General features: G+C 40.8%; 1 protein-coding gene across 1 annotated transcript in view; it reads left to right on the top strand.

Annotated features, from left to right (window-relative positions):
* The window catches only part of LOC136884174 (uncharacterized), a 40,999-nt gene extending 31,870 nt beyond the window's left edge, over positions 1 to 9,129 (top strand). The window contains exons 4-5 of the mRNA XM_068229826.1: positions 2,905 to 3,037; positions 8,962 to 9,129. Coding sequence (XP_068085927.1) covers positions 2,905 to 3,037; positions 8,962 to 9,086 — 258 coding nt within the window. The 3' untranslated portion in view covers positions 9,087 to 9,129. The remainder of the gene's footprint in view (positions 1 to 2,904; positions 3,038 to 8,961) is intronic.
* The last annotated feature ends 7,764 nt before the right edge of the window (positions 9,130 to 16,893 follow it).

The raw sequence follows: 16,893 nt of genomic DNA, 5'->3' as shown, positions 1-16,893 counted from the left end.
ATTTTCCCTTGATGTCAAAGAAAGACTAAACGCGGCCATTAAAGCAATGGGTGACATCAAACTTCTCAGCAGCTTGTCGCTGATGACGGCCATAGAGTTATTTCATCTCAAAGTTAGTCCAGTTGCGTCCAACGGGATAGAAAACATATGGGTTCATCTTACCAAGGCACAATTGCAAAGTTTAGAGATTGTAAAATCAGCATTTCTTAAGAGATCACTTTGTCTATCCAAGTACACTACTTCGCGCCTTGCTTACTTGCTGACAAGAGAACTGTTCTACATAGAAGAGCTGCGTCGGAAGTTCCTGCTCCCCACCACCACGGCGTATAAGACACTACTGCAGGAACTTCATCAAAAGAGGAACAACATATCGGACGATTTTTACCTCAGTGACGCAATGATTAACTTAGAGTGGATACAAGGAGGTTATGAATTAAGACATATGTTAACAAGGCTCGCCATGCATGGATTTCACCATAAACTGTGTGAATCCAAGCAATTCCATGACCCCTGCCATGACTGTAAGTGCAGAAGATGTGGTGTACTCTGCGAGAGATACCATGTACTAAAGTGCAAATTGAGACCGAGCTCAATAGCTGCAGTCGCTTAAGTGCGGCCAGTATCCAGTATTCGGGAGATAGTAGGTTCGAACCCCACTGTCAGCAGCCCTGAAGATGGTTTTCCGTGGTTTTCCATTTTCACACCAAGCAATTAAGGCCACGGCCGCTTCCTTCCTATTCCTAGGCCTTTCCTATCCCATCGTCGCCATAAGACATATCTGTGTCGGTACGACGTAAAGCAAATAGCAAAAAATAGCAAATTGAGAACAGAATCTCTGAGAAACTTTTGTGAGATAGTGGAATACTTTGTATACTTGTATTCATGCATATTGTGCGCAATTGAATATTTATTTATTTTATGACCAACAAGTTGTGGTGAGAGTCCATGTCTGCTCCTGGGAAAGTTTTGCAATCCAACACCTGGTTTCTGAATCTCTGTCTAATCATAATGAAGTCTATTTGATACCTTCCAGTGTCTCCAGGTCTCGTCCACATATACAGCCGTTGTTTGTGACGTTTGAACCAAGTATTAGCAAGGATTAAATTATGATCGGTGCAGAATTTAACTAGCTGACTTCCTCTTTCATTCCTTTGTCCTAACCCAATTCTCCTACTGTATTACCTTCTCTTCCTTGGCCTATCACTGCATTCCAGTCTCCCATTACAATTAGATTCTCATCACCTTTTGACATATTGTATTAAATCTTCTTTTGATTTCATAGTATCATACCATATATGGGCTGTTATTATGATGGGCTCGCCACTCCCAAAGGCATTATATACCTACTGCCAGGTCGCTTGGAACTAGTTTCGACCTTACTCGGGGTCATCATCACGTAATGTAAATATATGCATTGCAAAAAGAATGTATTGAATAAGTGACGAAAGGAAATTTTTTTTTTTTTATAAGTCTAAATTATACTGCCAGGTGTTACTTTTTTCAATGAGGGTAGTATTTATATAGTCTGGCTGCTTTCATGTTTCTTTACTGAAAACATTCCAATGTCCATATACGATTTTTATATCCCTTTTTCAGTTGAGGGGGGGGGGGGTGCAAAAATAAGTCCCACACTTAGAAAATTAACAAAATTTTTAATATTTTTCGTCATCCTCCGTAACATAACGACAGTATTTTCATCATTTCAATAAATTTTAACTTAACACAGCAGTGCATATATATTTGAACTTTTCTGCATTGTCATGCTTTGCTGTGCATAGTTTGAACCTGGAAAAACACATATCAAGTTAAATTATAGAGTATGAAGCTTCGTAGTACTACAGTGTCGAATAGAAGAGACAGAAGAACCTATCCGTAGTGAAGGACTATTTTTCGTGTATGATGCTAGAAGTTCAATGTCAAATGTCGAAACTGAAAGTTAAATTGAGGTTCCTTCAAATTCTGGTGTTGCACCCTTGATAAAAGTCAGTTACATCTTGTTGTGTCAAGAGTTTGAGCAATTTTTGAGTTCTGGCAATGGAAAACAAATCTTGTTGAAAAATGCCAAGTCCATCGATAAATAGATAGAGAATTAGTGAATTTATAATTAGTTTTTTTTTTTTAAATTTCAGTCTGAAATTTTAGGGCTTCAGTGGTACGTAAACATACAGCGGGTGGTCTTTAAAACAATCTCATTTCTGCCTGAAGCTGATAGGATGATGCGATTTCTTTCTAAATGTGACAAAACTATGGGAGATCCACGTACCAACATTTGCCAGCAATAATGCAAGTTATTCTTTGGTAGGTGTCAGTTTCCTCAATTTTGCTTGTTGCTGGCTTGCTTGTTGTGTTACCAAACATTCGTCCAAGATGCAGTACACATTGCCTCAGCACATATTTTTAACGGAAAATTATTGGATCATGACGTCCATCACAGCCGCACAAAGGGTGTTCAGTAGAGAGTATGGTGTGTGCAATCCTCTTAACGAGGGAAGTTTCTGAAAGGGGGAATCGCAGATCTTGCTGAAAATTTGCACACATGTTGGGTGAGGCCAACTATGCAGAACCGTGAAGATTCCAAAATTACCTCCTACCCTCACTAGACGGCAATAAGTGTTTGCAAGCTATCATGAAAATGAAGGCTTTTCTTTTGCACCCTCACAGTAACTTATTTTATTTCCATTTCATACAATTTGTGGAAAGTAAAATGGGAGCTTCTAAGGGCTGGTATATGATGAAGTGATATGGTAAACTTATAGTTAGACTATGTAGTTTACAAAAATAATGTTGAGATTCGTATTAACTTGTAATCCTCATATATTATTGTAATGTAATAGGTGTACTGGAAAAGTGTACCAAAGGGCAATTCTAAGAATTGGTGACCCTTACTGTGTCATTCTATTACAGGAGAGCCTTCATCGCTGTGGTAAGAAGGAGAAGAAGAAGAGGAAGACTCCGTCTCTAGAAGACTGTGTGCGTGACTTGCCAGTAGAGGCTCTGGCTTCACCTCGCTCTCAGTCTCGTGCTCGCGATCTCAGAGGTAAACTATCTAAGTACAAAGACAGTAAGGGCAGCTGGAGGTGAAACCTGCATGTTTTAAGAAACTAAACTGACTGGCATGACAAAGTATATTAATGTTAATCCATTTGAAACATTGTAAAATTGAAATATTATTACATTACAGCAATATGGCAATGTATCTAAATTAATTAGTCTGTTTCAAAATTTTCAGCACAGTAATTGAGTAACATTATTAATTTGATAATCACAACAGTGCACCAACATTACTTTGCAAATGTCGAAACCTCCCTTATTTGCCTCACTTACCGCCGAAGTTACAGCTGTGAATTGATCAGTCATGCACGGAATGCAATCCCGAATATTGTCGTGTAGTATGAGCTCCCGTTCTGCCCGGAGTTGAGCCAGTGTGTCAGGGAAGACTTCTAGCATGTCTCCCAAATATATACCAGACATGCTTCGCAAGTAGGCCACTAAATCCCAATCACAGCATACATACAGCAATGTGTGGGCGAGTATTGTCATGCATCAGGATAAAAAAACAAGTGAAAAAGGTACCACGTGTCCCACTAAAATCTCTATGATGTATCAGTGGGTTGTCAGACTCCCATTCTCAACAACATAAGATCCATGTGTGCATCAGTGGTAACTCCAGCCAAACCTTGCAGAGAAAGTGCAGGGTGAATAACATTTCCCAAACTCTCTCTCTCTCTCTCTCTTCCATCTGGTGCCAACAGCACTGAGCTACACGGTCCAGATTTTTTGGGCGTTGCATCCGAGAACCAGGGTGCTCACGTTCAAGCAGAGTTCCTTTGGACTGTAAATCTGCCCCGTACTTGCTGCCTCCACAGCTGTTTTGTGTCGATCACAAAGAGCTTGATAGAAATGGGTTTCCTCTCTGTACCTTTTAACAGTTCTGTACACGTTAGAACAAGACATGTCTGTCACATAACGCGTACTGCACCCATTGTTCAGCAATGCTACAACTCTTGCTGCAGTTTCAGTGGAAAGAGCCATTTAGAAGCGAGACTAACTGCTGTAGACAAGCCCTGATGTCCAGCAATAATCCGTAAGATGGCTGTTTGTGGTTATCTTGTCCAAAGGCTATATTGATTTTGTGATTGTCACGATCAAAAATGTTTCGCAGTTATTGACTGAAACTTCTGAAATGGGCTTCTTTGCTCAGGACACATTGCCATATTGTTCTAGTGAAACAGACCAGAACCAAGGAAATTAGTCACGTAGCTGTGAGGTGGTGGGTTCGAATTCCTGAAGATTGTTTTCTGAGGTTTCCCATTTTCACACCAGGTAAATGCTGGGCCACAGCTGCTAGTTTACCATTCATAGCCCTTTTCTGCCCTTGCCTCACTGAAAACCTTCAATGTGTTAGTGCGACGTTAAACCACAAGCAAAAACAGACCAACATCAACTACATCATCTATACGGATCCAAATAGGAACAAATCACATTTAAAATTCAAATTTCTGCCACAACTTTGGCTACAATTTTCACAGAAGATATTAGTTTGAGTCATAATTCCTTTCTTTTTTTTTGTGCAATCTGAGAACAGTAGTATATATAATTAGGGCTAGCAACTGTATCCTCAAAGTACTTTATGAAAATGGGCTTGGAGGCAGTTATTGTGACATTAAAATATATGTTTTGCAAACTTTCCTGGCAGTTCTAATGCAATCAAGGAAGTGTATATATTTTGCTTGCTATAGCTCTTAGATTTTGTAAGAAGCGAGTCAGCCAACGAAATGCTGATGGAGGCTCAGAAAACAGCTGCAGGGACCTTCCATGCTTCTTCTCTCCTCCTCATTTCTGGGAAATTTCCAGAAGACGAGGAACCCACCCATTAGTGAAGGTTGTCACTAATGATGCAATATTTAGATATCATTTTTGTAGCCATTTGCTCCAGTATTGTTAGATACATCTTGAATGTTTTGTTCTGTAACACTTGTGCAAGGCCATTGTTGGGGTGGTTTGTTTTTGACAGGTTCTCATCCCAACACCTTATTTTTGCCTTTGTAAAGGTTTGTTCCTTGTCCCTGCGGTCTTCTCAAAATCTTGGTACGGAGGGACTTTATGATGATGCATGTACACTACTTCTTGCTCACTCATTTTGCTGCTGACTTCAAGAAAGCCTCGGGCAAGAAATCAACTTCACGCATTCCCACCACTCGTTGATATAGATTTGATTCCCAAAGGGAACCTGAAATATTTCTCCTGAATGAGTAAATTCATAATTCCAATATCCTTGATCCGTTATTGGACATTATAAATTTTCCAGCTAATTCATTCTAGCTTGCCAGAATTTTGCCCCAGTGTGCTAATTTGGGCTCATCAGTTTGTAATTAGCACACCTACCAACCAAGACGCATGGCTAGTGCCTACCGTGGAGGTCACTGCGCAGGCTACTTGGTGCCACCGGCAGTGCCAATGCACTATGAGAGACTTTGTCTCCTTTACAAAAATTGAAAACCATCTTCTGGGCTACCAGCAGTGGGATTTGAACCCACCATCACCTGAATGCAACCTAACTGCTGTACGACTCTAACCACACAGCCAACTTGCTCGGTAAGACAGGAAAGGACAACATAAGAAATGAGGATGTTAAAAAGGAGATCAGCATAAAAAAAGCTTCGGGCCAGAACGGAGAGAAGGTGACCTAGTTTATAACACACTGTATTTGTCCTGAACAATTCACAAAATGCTCTTAATATGTTGAATGAATGTGTATTTTAGTCATTATTATTATTATTATTATTATTATTATTATTATTATTCTCGTGTCACAAACATCTAGAATATACATATAAAATTATGTTCAATAACATTACACACATATAGACCAAGAAACGTTGGCTACATCAAGTGCATTCTGTGTGCCTTGAAAGATTTTATCTTCTGTACAGGACGACGGGCACAGCAGACATTGAAGCACGTGCTTTAGAGTAGGGTCTTTCCTGAACTTACAGTTAGGATTAGTGTAACCCCATCTTCCTAAGATCACTTTCAATCTGCCCACATTGTTCAGTTCTCTTTGTAGCCAGCTACTGCTTTCTGTCCAGCGATTTTGGGAGACCTTGTTTTCCATTGTTGAATTTTTTTTTTTTTTTACTCATTCAATTGGTTCCCGAGATGTTTGTAAAAACCTGTTCCTGGACTTGAGTCTGAGTTGGGGGTACATGACCACTTTCTCGTACAACTCTTGTCCTCTCTTGTTCGCAGCCACTTCTCTTTGAATAAGTGCTGGTGCAGTCCCTTCAGGCTGATACAACTGACGGGTCTCATTGAGGGTCACATCCACCAGGTTGGCATGAGATGATGGATGATGTGCAGCAAGTTATTTCTGTTTACAGTTCATACAGTGCTTCTGGAAAGTGATAGTTCTGTCAAGCATTACCCCCAGATATTTTGGAGTGTCACAGAACTGTAGCTCAGTACCAAAGCACACGACTTTCATATTCTGATGTGCTTGTTTGTTTTTCAAATGAAAGGCACAAAGTTGTGTCATCATAGGATGCATCTGAGCTGGTTTGCATCATAATAGCTGGAAATGTTTTTTAAGGCACTAGTGAGATTTATTTCTGCTGTGAAGATGCTTGCCTGGCACTTGAGGAGCCCCAGTGCTGTGCTGTCGATAGGGATGTTTGTGTCCTGGACCCTGCTCCAACCAATCTTCGTAGATTATGGGAGACTGTGCAGCGATCTTGGATCAGTATGGCTTCCCAATGCTTCTAGCTTCTCGTGAAGTAAATGCCACAGTCATCGAGGCGGAACGGGGTGTTACACGCTACTTCAGTTGCTCAAGCAAGCATTCAATCATCAGAGTTTAGAGTTGGCAGAATAATTCAGTAGAACAGGATGTCAGTATTGAAGCTGCTACTGTCAACGTTGAAGGTTGAGAAGATGGAAGGATGATGGAGAGCAAGATTGAAAGAAAGAGAACTAAAGGTAAACCCTGACTTGATCAAGAACAGCTTAATTAGAAGGACCCTGGGTGTCATTGACATCTCTACTGGACTTGAGCTGGACGATGATGACTTCAGCTGGAGCGGTGCCATCCAGGCAGTTTGACATTCTGCTTGTGCTGCTTTCTAGTGGCCAAGTGACACTAACATGGAGTGTTGGACTACCTAAGGTGGGATTGAACCTACAAACTGATCCATCTGATGATTACTAGGTCTAGGCATAAGTTTTTGCCAGATTTTGTGGTAAAGAAAACACGTCATTTTCAAGGAAAATTTATTTTAGTTTATTCAAAATATTGGCCATTGGCTTCTGTACACTTCACCCATCTTTCAGGTAAATTATGAATACCATGCCAGAAAAACTGCTTGTCTTTTGCGGCAAACCATTCGTCGAGCCAATTTCCAACTTCCTTGAAATTGCTGAAGTGCTGCTCTGAGAACACGGCCCCATTGATGCGAAGAGGTGATAGTCAGATGGCACCAGATCGGGGCAGTACGGCGGGTGCAGAAGGATGCCCCATCCAAACGATTTCAAGGTGTCTTTAATTGGTTTTGCTGTGCGAGACAGCGCATTGTCGTGTAACAGAATCACTTTGCCCTGTCTTCTGGCTCATTCCAGTCATCTTTCGATCAATGTGTGATTTAAATTAATCATTTGTTGGTGATAGCATTGAGTTTGAGTTGGGTCATCAGCCAGTAACGCCTGTAATTGCTTGTCTTTGCACTTTTGTGGTTTGCCAGAGCGCACTGTCCTTCACATTGAAATCACCACATTTAAATTGTCAAAAACATGTCACGCATGTTCTAATCGAAGGAGCGTGTCCACCATTTGTTTCTACCACCAAGCAATGACTTTCCACAGCCTTTTTCTTTTGATTAAATAAGAAAAGCTATGCGTGCCGCAAAGGTTCTTTTTCAGGCACAAACGTCGACTTGATCACTGAATGATACAACACAGACGCTAGTGTTTGGCGGACTCAACTTGTGTGTCTTGGTAGGTTAATGTCAGGCGAACAAACTGACGTATGTGTCATATTCATACGCTGTGTACTGTTCGCTGAAACCGGAAAAGATTTATGCCTACACCTGGTTTGTTCTCTTGATTTTTCCGACCTTGTGTTTGTGTGCAGTTCTCGGTTACATCGCGCATTCCTGTCTACGAAATGTCACTGTAAATTTTGTCACAAATGGAACATAATAATTGCTTTTACTTAAATGAAGTGAAAAATCTGCGGTAAATTAAGAAATACCGTCGTTATTAGAGAAATATGAGTACATGCTTAAGGCCTGTATACAGGGCACCTTTATGTCGTATTTCGCTGCTGATGCCGTCTTTTGTTAATTTCTGGAGGTCCAGGGCTAGCACCGAGAAATGGGAGTGCTATGTCTGTGGACTCTCATTATCTTTGTCCATATGACTAGAGCGGCCAGTTGAAACAGCAAAATGGAGGTCAATAGCATTCACAATAAGAAAAATAGCATGATCCCTGGACCAATAAATCACTAGTTCACAGAATTCTTTTTACGTACATGGGCCATAGCTTTTTGTCACCTATTAAATCTTGCATATCACGATAAAATTCAGGAAATGATGTCATTGACACCTGAAGCAATAAAACGAAAGCAAAGAACTTCAGTGAACACAGACATCACACATGAAATTGTTGAAAGTGTAAGACAAACAGAAGACATACGTGTGTTACTGTGAGCGTAGCACCAAAAGTACTTGTAAAGAAGTAAAGTAGGTATACATAATATTCACCAAATATAAAATATTTCTTAATTTACCACAGATTTTAGACTTCAACTGTGTAAGAGCAATTATTATGTTCCATTTGTGACAAATTTTACAGTGACATTTCATAGATAGGAATGCGCGACGTAACCCAGTTCTCTATTATTTTGTTATTTCCATTTATTGTATAATTATTACTAGCAAATTGTGAACATTTTGTAATTGTTCTGGTAGTGTCCACAGATCGGAGCCCGAACCCTTTCTCGCTGTTGAACCCGGATGTGCGGCGTCTCCACTCACGCAGTTCAGATGACAACGTGCAGCTGGTGTCCCAGAGCGAGGATCTACTGCGACCGTAATGAGTTTTGTTTTCTCTGCCCTCCTGATGTTACTGTTGTTGTTATTGTGAGGACCACAGTCACACTTGACATTCTCTGATGATGGTGTTGGCCTGTGGATGCCGGCAGAGGCTTTTGGGTTTTTTTGAAGAGCGGAAGAAAGTCCATTTGGCTCTCTATGTCGACCATTTAGTGTTCACGTGACAAAATGCCATCTGCCAGAGGAAAATGAAACGGCGTCATATCAGAAGGCCTGCTCGCAGTAGCTGAGGCCTAGGGGTATGCTGTGTGCTGACACTGGGCTTCATCCTGTCCAGATGGTTGAGGCGCTGGCTTTCTGACCCCAACTTGGTGGCTCAGTCCGGTGCTCAGATACGTCAGTCTCATGTCGGTAGATTTGCTGCCACGTAAAAGAACTCCTGTGGGACTAAATTCCATCACCTCGGCATCTCCGAAAACCGTAAAAGTAGTTAGTGGGACGTAAAGCAAAAAAATATTATTACATCCTGTCCTAACCTCACAACACACTGGGCACACTTCGAAATGATCTTTGCCTCTGAGGCCTTGAGCAGATCCCTAGGGGTACGCTATGTGCTGACACTGGGTTTCATCCTGTCCTAACCTCACAACACACTTCGCCCCCGAGGCAAGGAGGACCTAACTCTTTGATCAGGGATGCTGAGGAAGTACAACTTGACAACTGTCCTCTGTTAACACTAATTGGTAGAGGTCCAACCTAGCAAGAACATAGAGGGTGTGACAATGGAAGTCTCCGTAGGACTCGCAAACTTAACCTTTTCACTGCCAAGTTTTGATGACCAGCTGAGCCCTGTGGGCCGGTTTTTTTTTTTTTTTAAAGGAAGAAGCACTCTGACAGATACATATTTACTGATGTTATTAATGGAATGCATATCATCCCCTTAGTCCTGCAGCCCAATACAATATTGGGGATGAAGTGGGATAATATTTTACACCATATTTTTAATTGTTTTACGACCGTATGCCCTTCCCGACGCAAACCTCAGTTGAGAAGAGAATGAATATAAAATGAATGTTGGTGAATGAAACTGGGTGCAGAAGTGGAAGAAATCGGCTGTGACTTATTGAATAGGAACTGTCTCGGCATTTGCTTGGGGGTACGAAAGGGAAACCACAAAGAAAAGGAAAGAAATTGTCAGGACAGCTGAGAGTGAGGTTCGAACCCACTCGCCTGCCGAGTACAGAGCTTGGCGCCATAGCCGTAGCATGTTAATACGCGCGGCAACTCCGCTCGGTGATACTATTACTGAAATATAATATAAAATTCTTGATCCAAGAACTGGTATTACCAAAATCATTTACATTTGGGGAAAGAATAATTTTATCTGAGGAAGGGGTGACAATTCCGTATGAGACTCATCATTACTACTTTGTCTCGCACTTTCTTGCAGTTCAATATCACCACTTGGATATTCTCCACCTTCATTATCAAAATATAGCTCTCCAGAATCACTATTTATGAGGAAACATTCAATTTCTTCGTCAACAAGAGATGAATGTATACTTCAAGACGCCATGATGGCTACATGTTAGCGGGAAAGATGTTCCGCTCCAAGGAAGCTGAAATAACACCAGATCGCTTTCAAAACACGCGAAATGGACTGGTATATCTGCAGTACAGAACTTCTTGAGCATTTCCACGGAATCTCAAAGTATGACACTCTATCGCGCTCATTTGTGAGATTGGTGAAGTACACACTGCACCAAAATGTATATATACGCGTTTGGCGGACGTGGCACGGCGTTCGATAACGTATGTATACGGGTTTGGCAGTGAATGGGTTAATACCATCGGCGTCAGAACAGAAGAATTGACCAACAGAGATTCATGGTACGAGCCCACCTTCCTCTTTGAATGAGATATTGAACACTCTTGTTGCATGTGTTGTCTACAAATTACTTCTATGTTTTTGTAGTGCTGAACTATGGTTCTGAAACTGTTGTGCTGTATTACCGTATTCCAAGACTGAAGCTAAATAAATGAATGTTTTTGTTAAAGAAATATGCAGAGGAAACTTACTTTACTGTATGTCTCAGATCAGCAACTGCCTTGTTTATTGCGGCTTCCTGTTGGTCTTTGGCAAATAATGCCATTAGGTTTTAAACAGCGTTCCAGCTATTAATAGATAGCAAGATGCGGGTGTGTTGTCTGTTCATAGTTAAAAGCAGCCATAAGTACTCACAAGTAAACAGTAAGAGCTTACCACTCATTGCAACACATCCAGTTCACGTCACGCGGTCATGAAGATGAATACTGCAGGAGTAAAGTGGCAGCGATTGCCGAGGCTAGGGAATTAATGTGAGAAACTGAGAACATGGCAGGTGAACTTCTGTCTATGCAGTACTCAAATGTCCCAAAACAGGTAGTAAATATACAATTGGGCATCTAACTTTGATATGGCTGAATACAGCATTCCTACTGAAGTCTCAATCAGATTGAAGACTTTCAGATGAGTGTTGTTACAGTCTTTGTACTGGTTCTCTTTCTCAGCTGATTTTGTTGAGTTTTTCATCTTGAAGCTGGGAACTGTTGATCACTGAACTATAGCATTGCTTTATAGCAATTACGGTACAGACCATGAACTGAGATGATATAGGAGTGTTATTCTTCTGTGGTATGTTTGTTTACATGACCAATTAACACAATAATTGCTAAAAGTACACATTTTTTGTACTTGGGCTGAGAGACAAACTGTGCGCAATACAGGTTTTTCGCCTCTGCAGATGGCCAAAATTCCATCGTTCGTCAAAGTTTCAACAACTTTCTCACTGTTAATGAGCGGCCATGTTGATTCCCAAAAATACTAAGTTTACAGCACTTCCTGTGAGGAAACAAACAAGTACCATAGCCAGTAGATGGCAGATACCACAGACTGAGAAGAATCAATATGAGACACGTGTTAAAATCGTTTTAGAATTTATCTGTAGTAAAAGTAGGATGTTAAATGTTGTGTTGTGCCGGTAATTGAACCCAAACCCAATGGACAGGATGTAGTCCATTGCTAGAGAATATTATCTGGCTCGGAGAAGTGACTGTGGTCTTGGCGGAGTAAGATATGCGCACAATTTGCAGCTGGCAGAGACCTAGGCCTATCTGTGTACAGTATTTATTTGTTTAGATAAAAGCAGGGTTGTGAACCAAGGATCTCTTGATATCTAGTCTTTTAAATGTTGTTGATAAATTGTCTCTCTACTTAAATTGCACTCATATTGTGTGCATCTGCCTTAAAGGTTTATAGTGTTTTATATTTGTGTGTCCCACTCTGTCTCCTTGCTTGGATTGTAATGAACAAAACTTGTATTATTTTATGACTTGCAGTGTTTTTCCGAAGGACAATACAAAAGGATATTGTTTCTCGTCTACAGTTAAAGGATGTTTTAAACACACGCCCACTGTACTCGATGTGTCTTGTTGGCAAATACACTGTAGTCTCATCAACGTCGACAAGCAAGGAGACAGAATTGTTTATTCTAGTCATATAGTTGGCTTGTATTGTGAACCTCTCTGTGATGTACGAAGTATTCCTCTCTGTTGTTATAACAGACAGTAACTCATTGAGTGATAGAGGAAATGGGTTGAGGACTCAGTCTCCCATGTGTGTGTCCTGTCCCTCTTCTGCTGAGGCTCACCTGTTAAGTGTAAGCTAGAGCAATGGGAAACGGGAATACGTCTCGATGTTGAGACGTGAAAACAGTAAGCACTTGCTACATGATGTGATGTGCTGGTAAACCGAATGAGTCAGGAGATGGTTTGGTCTTCCATTCACAGCAAATAGAACAGACTGAGGAGTCAATCCATGAGGCAGACAGCAGAATCTGTCATTTCCTGGGAGCATGATTTATTGAATGTAATATTTTTAGTTCACTTTTTGCAAAATTTGCCATTTGAAGAGCCACAAGATAGCATTGGCAAGTAACTCTTGTATATTATGTTCTTCTCCGTTCCATTTTTGGGATTATAGTTTTATGAGGAAACATTATTCAAAGGAACAACAACAGTTGATTTGTTTGTAATTACAAATAATTTTTTTTAAAGAGTTCCTAAGTTTGATTTTGTTCTTTTTGTGTTGTTGCAAAAACACAGTTTGTTAATATTAACAGATAAGATTCGAAAATATTGTGCATGTGTTATGACAGATTAATCAAAAATGTGATCCTTTAAAAAAAATGAGTCTTGCATTTTACAACTCACGCACTTTCGGCTGCCAGATTCTTGATCTCTACACTCTCAAGCGAGAATAATTCCCATCCCTATTTAGATGTCAAGTTTGACAGGAGATCATTTATAATACCAATATAAATGGTCCGTCATTGGACATTATCATTTAGCAGTGAACCAGTTTCTATCGAACATACTGTACTTTTGTGTTCTTGTCAGCTACTCTCTTCGACTCCAATATGTAAACAAAGAAAAAGTACATGGAGGACCTCTGGAAGGAGGCTTTGTTTGTGCTGTAAGTTGGACGAGAAGAAGGCACCTTGCTCAGTACAATTTTTATACATTATGTGCAGTCAGCAGCACAGAATCTTGCCGGTGTGTTTTCTGATGTTAACGTTTGTTGGCCACACCAGCCTCTTACTAACAAAGTGCAACTATACGAAGCCTGTGGGATGGAATGAAAAGCTTAAACCATTGAACTTGTAATTAAACAAAGACCATCTTTCTTGACCTTGTTAGATTCTGTAAACGAAGGGCAAGGGAGAGGTGTTGTAACATTCCGTGCATTCGACTTTACATTCCTACATCACAGTGAGAGTCTTTGTGCTTCTCCTTGTTGTGTTATAAATAGTCTATTTTTATTCATTCTAGTCCTTAAGTGATGTTGGTAGTGCCAAAGAGTTCTTGTTTTGTTACTAGTTTTGCTGTGTAGCACATCACCACAGGGTTGTGAAGTTACATTAGATTAATAAATAGTGTTAAGGCTTCCAGGGGTTGTTGTGGCACTCGTCAGTAGGGTCAGTGCAAGCCTCGTATGACAGGAGAGGATCAGCAGGGCTTGGATTTCTATGATAGACCTCATCTCATTTTAAAGCACGATACGACAGTTTTTAACGGACATATAAGTGTATATTTTACTCTATTTCATCATTAACCCTTTCCCACCTTATTGCTGGACTTGCTATTCCCCATATTTACTTCATTATTTTAGTCTGTTAGGAAGACTAGACAGAGTTAGCATAGTTTATTAACTCACATCTAGGGTTATACTTGCTTCAGAAGCCATCTCCACATTAGTGGTCGCTGAGGCTATTGAAATGCTTCTATGTTATGCAATTTCTTACCAAAAGGCTCTCAGTATCTGGAAGTTTTGAAAGTAAATATACTATATATCAGAATCCCTAAATCAGTTTTGATTTCAACAAGTGTTGTGTCAAAGTACTCTCTATCAATCTTTCCCATTTGAGCCTACTTATACTCCGCATGGAGGTCCGTGTAATTCACAACCACATATCACAGTTCTCTAGAACCAGGGGTGGCAGAGTAAATGGCATTGTTCGTTGCCTACCAGTATCCTGTAATTGATCATTCACCCTCAAGTCACTCGTCTTACTATCCAAGAGATTGCAGAAGTTAGCTTAGAGAAGTCAAAGAAAATGGTATAAAAGTATTATTGTGCCAATGATTCCTGCCATCCTGTGTTGTTTTCTGGGATGAATTAATGCATCAACAAAAATACACATCTAGAGATCACTTTTCTGCATAGTGTCCTGCCTTCGGTACACATTTTCTCCATCGGATTGGTAAGTATTTGATGCCGTCCTAACAGAAGAGGGGACGTATGCTGAGTCAGTTCCGCACGAACTCTTCTCCAGTTGCATCATCATTGAACCGCTGTCCTCCTAGGTCTTGTTCGAGTGGTCCAAACAAATGGTAGTCACAGGGCGATAAATTTGGACTGTACGGAGGATGTTCCGGAGGTGTCCAGTGAATTTCTTCCAATTTTTCCTGCGTTAAAACAGCAGTATGAGTTTTTGCATTGTCATGGAGAAGAATGTCGTTTCGGATTGGTTGCCGGCGTCACTTGTTGCAATACGCAGCTTTTGCTTCATCCAAAAGGTGACAGTAATAGGCTGCATTAATTGTGCTTTGTGAAGAAAGACCACCAGCAAAACACCTGCAGAGTCCCAGAAAACGGTTGCAAGCACCTTTCCAGCAGATGGGCGTCATGACCTTGTCCTGACCTGCTTCGTCACTTCGCCGCCACTCCATGCTTGCTTGCTTTGACTCTGGGATGTAATGGTGCACCCAAGTTTCATCACAAGTCACAATACGGCGCAAGAAATCCTCTCCTTCCTCCTCGTAGCAACGCAGGAGTCCCTGACAAACTTCCTGACATAAAACTTTTCATTCCTGGTTGAGGAGACGAGGAACCCACCTGGCAGACAATTTCTGAAATGGAGTTCATCTCGAATGATGATTTGAACATTTCGGTAACTTATTCCTACGGCTAAAACAATTTGAAAAATTTTTATTCGTCCATCTTCACGAATTGCAACAACAATGTCTGTGATGATGCTTGTCCACGGTCACCTTTTATGAGGTTCATTTTCCACAGCTTCTCTTCCTGCCACAAATTTTTTAGTCCACTCATACACTCGAGTCTGCAAAAGCGTTTCTTCCCCAAACTGTACGTGGAGTCTTCTCAAAATTTTGGAAGGTTTGGTGCCCTTTTTTACGAGCAATTTGATAATGATGCGTTGTGCATCTCTTGCTCACTCATGGCGTACTGAAGCAGCCCAGCTCTCCACCGCTGTTCTCGCATGCAAACCCCTTCTCCAGACACTCCCACCAACATCCTAACGTTCGCCTCAGAATTATTACTAACAGCAGTGGTACATTCAAATTCCCATTGATATTTAATCTGGCTTCGTAATGAAAACAGATAGTATAATACTTGAAAATAGTTGTGATCCAATATTCGGTATCCACTAAAATAAGTCACTGTCTTGTGGATACAACACAACAGTTGAAAAATTTGTTGAACACTTGTTGTTGCGTTAGACACTCGCGCACTACCCGTGTCACAGATCCTTGCCCCACCATTAATAACTACAGGACGTCATCTATACATGTAAACACAGTTCAAAACACAGAACATACTTTCACACGAGATTTAATTCTCCAGACATCTACAAACCACAAACGCTCCCAGAGTTCTCCATTTCCAAAGAGTACATAACCAAGTTCAAGGAAGTAAACAACACATATTACTGGTTTCTCACATCCTCCCCCCTTGATTGTTGCACGAAGCAACGATCATCTATGCTCAGAGGTTCAGTTTCTCAGGAAATTTTACTCTCCTTCCGCTTCTCGTCACCTGTACCTCCCTCAGTGGCGACATTGAAGGTTGTCGGACTCTGTCATCAACATCAATGACAGGACTAACATCTGAAGGTGAAGATCCCTCCAACAAGTAGAGTCTCTGTAAAGGGCGGGTAAGTTCACCAGAAGAAGTCTTCAACCGTACCACTCGTACCACACCATCTCTTCCAGGATATACCTCAAGCACCTTGGCTTAAATGTTGGGTTAGACACTCGCGCACTACCCATGTTTTGCCTCCTAATATCTTCTGACTATATTGGTTTCTCGTTATTTCTAGGCAGATCAGAACACATTATCGGATAATGTTTTTTCCCACAGATCAAACATTTTAGTGAGGATTTACACCTTACAGACCTGTGTCCGGGTTTTAAACATATGAAACAAGCCCGTTTAGATTTTAACACGTCTGTCTTTTCCCTAAGAGACATCCTTTGGGCTTTAAAACACTCCTTACTCTCATGAAA

The sequence above is a fragment of the Anabrus simplex genome, chromosome 12 (assembly GCF_040414725.1).
Source record: "Anabrus simplex isolate iqAnaSimp1 chromosome 12, ASM4041472v1, whole genome shotgun sequence".
NCBI classification, from domain to species: Eukaryota; Metazoa; Arthropoda; class Insecta; order Orthoptera; family Tettigoniidae; genus Anabrus; species Anabrus simplex.
This window is presented reverse-complemented; position numbering and strand designations above follow the sequence as displayed.